The 7,326-nt window shown below is 40.3% G+C and overlaps 1 protein-coding gene and 1 long non-coding RNA gene across 4 annotated transcripts in view; both read right to left on the reverse strand.

Annotated features, from left to right (window-relative positions):
• Window positions 1–3,844, reverse strand: part of nova2 (NOVA alternative splicing regulator 2) — a 60,073-nt gene extending 56,229 nt beyond the window's left edge. For 2 of the 3 annotated variants that reach the window (XM_077565195.1, XM_077565194.1), the window contains exon 1: window positions 1,804–2,491. In XM_077565195.1, coding sequence (XP_077421321.1) covers window positions 1,804–1,960 — 157 coding nt within the window. In that variant the 5' untranslated portion in view covers window positions 1,961–2,491. Of the gene's footprint in view, window positions 1–1,803; window positions 2,492–3,597 lie in introns of those variants that run through there. The other variant, XM_077565196.1, reaches the window with a different exon arrangement.
• Window positions 3,845–4,365: 521 nt separating this feature from the next.
• Window positions 4,366–7,236, reverse strand: LOC144051785 (uncharacterized). The gene is made up of 3 exons (XR_013294036.1): window positions 7,009–7,236; window positions 6,507–6,606; window positions 4,366–5,264 (listed from the first exon to the last, which is right to left on the reverse strand). It is a non-coding gene; the product is annotated as an uncharacterized LOC144051785 (long non-coding RNA).
• Between the last annotated feature and the right edge of the window lie 90 nt (window positions 7,237–7,326).

Consider the following 7,326-nt stretch of genomic DNA (forward strand, 5'->3'; position numbering starts at 1 on the left):
GAATCAAAATATTATGGACTTAATCCATTTGTAGAAATATCACCGATTTGACTTACTCGTCAAAACATTACTGATTTAGGTCAATAATAACAATTTTAAAGATTTAATTTACCAGGCAAAATATTACATTTAACTCACTCAACAAAACAACTATTTAAGTCACTAATCAAAACATTCATTTTAACCCAATCGTAACATAACCGACTTAGGTCACTTATAAGATCATCCGAGAGTTAAGTCAGTCAAAAAATCACTGATTTGACTCCATCAAAACATCACTGATGTAAGTCATAAATAGAAACGTGAATTTAACTCAGTCATAGCTTAACTGACTTAAGTCACTCATCAAAACAATACTCATTTACGTCAGTCATCAACACATCACCGATTTAAGTCACTAATCAAAATATAACTGACTTTATTCCATCACAACAATAGTGGTTTAAGTCACTCATGAAAACATCAGTAATTGACGTCACTATTTTTTAAAAAAATTACCAACTTCCCTCCATTAGAACATAACTGACTTAACTCGCTCATTATAAATGCCGACGTAAACATCACTCATTTCAGTACATCAACTTTAATAGTAACCACCGAAACAGGACATCTTTAAACATGACTGACTTAAACATGACCGACTTAACTCGCTTATTCAAAACATCACTGACTCAAACGCCAAATTACTGCCCAACATTGCTTGCGTGGTCTCCATGAGGTTTTCGGCAAGTAGGTCACGCAGACCTTCTCGGCAAATGTTTTGATGCGGCGCAGATTTAGCGGATTTGAGACGATTTAAATGTTCCGCCAGTTTTTTCTTTTTTAATCATAGGCCAGTATAGTCTCGCCTGAAGATCTCTTCAGCCAACTGCGTAAGAAACCACTTTTTTTTTTCTTTTAAAACATCAGTCTAATTTGGACTAAACAATGCTGACTTGGCAAGAATCTGGAACCTTCCGCTGACCTCTTATTAACAAGCTACCACTCGTATTTTTAGGCTCATAACGCATAATTCAAAAGGATAACTTAAGATGTGTGCAATAGTTATTTTGTCACATTGTACAAGGATTGTCAGCATAAACATTGCAGTAGAAACAGATTTGCACATTTCTCACTTTCTTAGCGATATTTCAAAACACATTCCACTCGACTGCTCTGCACATTTGTTTGCTTTGACATTTTCTGACACCTAAAGATGTATTTCTATTCTTAGCTGTAATTTTGTGTTTAGTGTCAAATAAGATCCTAAATGTGTGACTGCATGATGGTTGAAATGCTGTGATGGGATGCATGACAGCATGTAAACACAAAAAGAAAACAAGAATGAAGATTGCCATGGCAACATAAACTGACCATCAGAATAGTCATCATCATCATAATCATAATAAGAGGCACTCGCTGGCGTGAGTGCACACTGACGCACTTGCTTGTTAATCGGGCGATGGCGGCTGATGTGTGAGATTATCTCACTCACTCTCACACACGCACACAAGGTCATGATGCCTTCACGCACCAGCCGCATCCGGATTTCACTTGTTTACGTCCCACTTGTTCCTCGGCGCGGAGAAAAAGGAGAGCCCGGGTGAAGGCGAGGCTTCCGCGGCCGCCTCACCTCCGCATCCCCCCGGTCGTGCCTCATTGTCTCATTCCCGTCACGCAGCCACTAAAACGCTCCGTTAAGCAGTAGCAGCACAATCACGACGATAATAATAATAATAAACGGCATCATAATAAAGCGGCGCCATTCCGAGGGCCAGACGACAACCGAGCCGATCGCTTCCTCACCCCGCGCGCATCTCTTACCTCCCGTGTTGGTGCGCTTGGTGCTGCTGGCTTCGGTGGGGGTCTCCAGGGGTCTTTTGCGCGAGTCCGGCGGGTCGGCCTCCATGTGCGGCTGCTGGCCGAGGTGGTGCGGGGTAGCGAAGAGGCCGTTCTGCTGCACTGCTCCGCCGGCCATCATGTTTGCGCTCGCTCGGATGTCGCCTCGCTCCGCTTCAATCCCCCCCCCCTCGCCTTATATTTTTTTTCGCACCCTTTCTCTTCTTGACGCAGCGTGGCCGCGCGGGCGAGTTCTCGAGAGGGTGGCGCGCGCGCGTGTCCGCACTAGACAAAAAAGCGGTGCGGGGCTCTCGCGCACGCGCGTAGGAGAGATGCTGCGCGCGAGGGAGTCGGGAGGGTGGGTCGGAGGAGAAGGTGGACAAGGGAGGGGAGGGGGGGGGAGAAGAAGATTCCAGGAGAGGCTGGTGAAGCGCGTTCACGTCAGTCCTCCATCACGCGCGTGTCATTGCGACGAAACGGGTCGAATCCGAGCGAAAAAAGATGGCAAAAGCTGCAGGGCATGCGCAGTGGGAAAAGAGGAGAGATCCGGCGTGTGCGTGCGTGACGTCGGGAGCGCGCAGGCGGAGGAAAAAGAGCGACGTGCTGCTGCTGTGCGTCGTCTCGCTGAAGATGCTGCAGTCACTCTCGCGTTTGGAGAGCATCCCTACTCTCGCTCGATGCTAAGGGAGGAGGGGGCGGGGAAGGGAAGAAGGGGGGCGGTGACGTCACAGGCCCTCGCGGTGCCTTCAGTGGCTCTCCGTAAACTCTGGATTCACGAAGGGGAACATCTTTGGAATGTTTTTGTTGATTTTACGTTTATAATATAACATACATAGTAACATACATACATTAACATGAACAAAAATCCTGTTATATTTGCAGTAGTCGTTTAGCCGTTTTTCCCTTATATTATAGCATTTATTCATTTACAGCATTAAGTAATTGATAATGAATGTATTACTGTATATTGCTCAAATGTTAGTGAAATTAACACTTTTAGTCTTTTAACATTTCTAACTTCTGTTTATAAATAAAATGTTCAAATAATTTATTGTAATTAACAAAATAAAAATATTTGTAAAACAAACAATTTTACCTGAGGTAACAGCCAATCACAGCTCACCTGTTTTTAGGCTAGTGGAGGGTTGTAAAAATTGTAAAGAAGAGTTCCCCTTTACGAACACACTTCTTTTTTTAAATAAACTAAACAGTATTGAACAAACCATTTGGACTTGATTGGATTTTCTTAAAAATCAGCTTTATGAATAATTTTCACTTTTGATTGACCCCGTCAGTGATGTATTCATTTAGCTGTTCCTAATAATATTTTTATTTAGCCGCAATGTCTTGATTTCGTTTTCACCTTTAGCCTTTCAGATAAGACAACTGTGTACCTTCTCAAAACCCCAAAAACAAACGTCTCTACCAGTGCAAGCTGCCAGTACAATACTAAATATATTTGGACATTATTACAGCTCAGAAGTGAAAATTTATTAAAAAAAATTATATTGAACTGCATTCCATGAAGTAGCAAATGACCGTTTGTGTGTGTCACTCGCACACTTACACAAATCAAAAGAAACATTGCAATCTCCATTCTTGTTCACCCTAGCAGGTGTTTGATTGACTTTTTTTCTTCCACACCAAACACATCCCAACACATCTTTAGTGGAACTTTATGGAAGTTCCCTAAAATGCGAAGATGTATTTTTGAGCAATGAAGCAGGATGTGATGCGATGACATGAGATGGATGCCATGTGACTGGTCACGTGACCCACCTGAGTGCGTTGACATGTCGGCGCCGCTGTGAAGAGAGGTGAATCTCCGGTCGCTGCTTGATCTTCCTGGGAGCGCCCGAATCTCCTCGCTCGTCCTCTTCGGCTGTTTGTCACGCACACACGCACACACACGTACACACTAGCAGACAGACAGGCAATCACTCTCGCTCCTCTGTCCAGTGCACAGATGCACCCTCACCGCCTCCTGTAGCTTGTAGTCAAGGTGACATTTCCTGAATGCGCACACTCACACACACATACACTCACACACAGTGAACACCCACTACATGGTAGATTATATAGCGATTGTTTAAAAAAATATTTTTTACAGTGTAGTCCAAATTCAGAGTTGTGCACGTTTTGCCACAGCATCCAGGGCAGCGCTGAGTCCTATTGGAAGCGATGCAGTGTAATTAAAAGCAAGAAGAAAAGGTGGAGCTGCTCCCCAACTACACTCTAAAAACAGTTGGGTAAAAAATAACCCAACTATGGGTCAAAAATGGACCGATCCACTACTTGGGTCAATTTGACACAAATTTGACTGAAGAAATGGGTCTTTTAGTGTAAAACAACTCATAAATATTGGTCAGATCCATTATTTGATTAAAAAAAAAAAAAAAAGAAAGTTGGGTCAAATTGACCCATTAAGTGAATCATTCCTTTTTTGAGCCATAATTGTGTTACTTTTGACCCAACTGTTTTTAGAGTGTAATCTCTACTAATACTGGTGGTTTCCCCCAAAAAATAGAGAATATATTCCAGTGAGTATTATTGCATTGCTGTGTTTTTATGTGTTGCTGCTCCATGTGTATTAAAACAGCAGTTGTTTGAAGATTTAGCGTAACAGCTATGCTAACTTCCGTTAGCCAGTCTATGGCATTTAAAATGAGTGTCGCCCCGATTTTGAACGGGAATGTCGACTCAGTTCTGCCGTGGATAGTGAAATTATGCGAGTAATTGATGCACGCCAACAAAAGAAAAGGTTTATAAATAACTATAGATGCCACAAGATGGCATCAAAGCACTACTTTTGTCTAAATGAAGCACCCCAAGTCACTCCAACATAGTTCCTTGGCACCAAGTTGCCACAAGATGGCGCTGAAATAATGCTTCTATCGCTTGTTTGCATAAAAACAGCAAATTGGTGAGACTTTTCCAGAAAATAATGTAGGATAGGATCCCCAAAACAAAATCTGCAAATAGGTGACTTTGCAGATAACAACCTGTGAATATGCAGAGGTTCAGTTTTAGGTTAGCATTAAATTAGTGGATTTTTGAATTTTTTAAAATTATAGATATGGTTTGGTTGATTGTTGTTTAAATTAAACGTTTATTATCTTTTTGCTTGATGTGTCAGATTTACAGTAAACTTAATTGAAAGTGACACGCGAGTTGAAGCTTGGCCTCTTTTTGCAAAACTCATTTTCTCAAAGTAATATGTGATAGTCTTGAATTTGACAAAAATGTGTTTTAAGAAGTGACTTAAAAGTGTTCAAAACATGTTTTTTTTTTATGTATATATGGTTTCGCTATAGTGAGATTTCCCATGTCCACGAAAGAATGCAAGTGCATGAAAGCGGACCACGTGGCAGCTCATTTGGGGCTGGCATGGCCAATGGGCACCATTCACGTTCCCAAGCTCCGTCCAGATGTTTCACCAGACGCTCCTGCCAGCCAACGCCGCCGCCATGTGGAAAAAGTCAAGCGGGAAGGTGAGCAATAAAAACACACGCCGGCCAGGCAGTGTTTTGGGCTTTTTACAAGCAGATGTGCTGTTTTTGTAAGCTCCTGTTTGACACCTGTGACGTAAGGAGAGTCCGAAAAGCACAACATCATTAAGCTAAAAATGTTTTTCCTTTAAATGCTGTTGATTAGTCAACACAGAATGTGTCAAGAAGTGTTTTAATTTGGACTGGAAAAACATCTGTGCAGGTAATGTTCAGTTGAAGTCTGTATTGAACGGACTCTACTTGCAGATGTTCATCCTCTGGCGCCATCTGTAGGTAGTGAGGCGCAACAGCAGCACTTCATTTTTATGGGGGTAGTTTAGAGTTTTAGCCACAAAATACAAACTTTTTTCCCTATGTTTTTTCTCTTTGTTATCAATATTAGTGTGTTTGTCATCTATTTTTTACATTTAACCTTTTTTCTTTTGATTTATTTGAGGGAGGGTTTAAGCTATAAAATTTTGTCTTTCAAGACTGATTTTTTTCCCCAATATTTTTTGTGTAATATTTTATTTTTCTTGATATTTTACTGTATTTTGCATCTCACACTTTTACATTTTTTCCGTAATTAAAATATGTGGGTATTCTTTTGAAATAGTACCGTATTATATACTGGCCTTCAAGATATTAATTTTTTTGTTTTTTGTTTTTTAATTTTCCAACATTAGTTTTTTTTTTTCATATAGCATATAATAGTTTCATTTTCATTTAACATTTTTTACTGATACATAATTAAGTGTTTTAATTCAACATCATTATTATTTTTAAATAATTGAAGGAAACATATACGGGGTTGCACATTTGTACTTCCATTACTTCTTGTGGGTAAAATAATTTTAAATCCTTCACTAAATCAGAGGTTGACCGACATCCCAGAACGTTTTCTGTTTAACTAATTGGTTCTAGTGTACAGTGCTAATGGCACAAGGTTTATTTTTAGCCAGATGACATTAATGAATCATCAGCAATCTGCTTCCTTTTCCTGGTTTGGTACAAGGAAATAACAAAAACAATATTCTGGTGTCATTCAGGATGGATGCTTTCCACTTTGAGATAACAATTACCTCAAGTGAACCAGTTTCCTCTCTCAAAAAAAAAAGTAAACTGCTTTAGTGTTTGTCCTCTGGGTGTTGTGAGCATAAAAACCAAATCATAGAACCAAACCAAGGGGGTGAAACTCACCGACAGGACACTTTCTTGATCCAAGTGGAGGACATTTCTGTGACGTCTCGTCTGTCCTTCCCCCACTTCGCATTTACATGATTGCCCTCCCTCGTGTGCACTCAAAGATCGATAGAAGAGTCGATGGGGAGGAGGAAGAGGAGGAGGTAGCACTCAGTGAGATTGAAAGGATGACATCATTTAATTCACAAAATGACTGATGGGACCCTTTAAAAAAAAAAGTTTAACTCTTTTAAAATCATGTATCAAGAAGAATCGGTTAAAAGTTTAAATGAGAATAGAATCCGGTTTTATTAGACTCACAATGTGAAAATTCTCTTGATTATTATTATTTTATTTTTAGCTTTCTCTTGGCTGCAGTGGCTTCAGTAATGTACTGTATGTGGACGCTCGATATATACAAATAAAAACAAAAACGGTATTCATACATAAAAACTTGACATTTGCATTTTAATATACAAAAGGAGCATATACAGTACAAGGAGTGAAACTTGTTCCTTACCTGCCAAGAAGTCCAAGTTTTGGCTTGGATATGACATCATGGTCGCCATGTTGAGAACTTTGTCGCTGAGTTTTATTATTCGCTGAATTAATGTATTCCCATAACTGTCGGATGAAAAGTTTTACAAAGATAACACTAACACTTAAAGGTTGGCAAAAGGCTACTAATTGCAGTAGGCTACTGTAGTCTGTTTCTTATTAGCTTAGCAGCTAATGTAGTTGAGATGAAGTGGACAAGTTCGCGGCAAAGCAGTTTGTCCGCTTAGCCAATTAATAAAGTTTTTTTCCCCTCCTCCGGTGCGTGACGATAGTGACGTCA

This window comes from Vanacampus margaritifer, chromosome 5 (assembly GCF_051991255.1).
Source record: "Vanacampus margaritifer isolate UIUO_Vmar chromosome 5, RoL_Vmar_1.0, whole genome shotgun sequence".
Classification (NCBI taxonomy): domain Eukaryota; kingdom Metazoa; phylum Chordata; class Actinopteri; order Syngnathiformes; family Syngnathidae; genus Vanacampus; species Vanacampus margaritifer.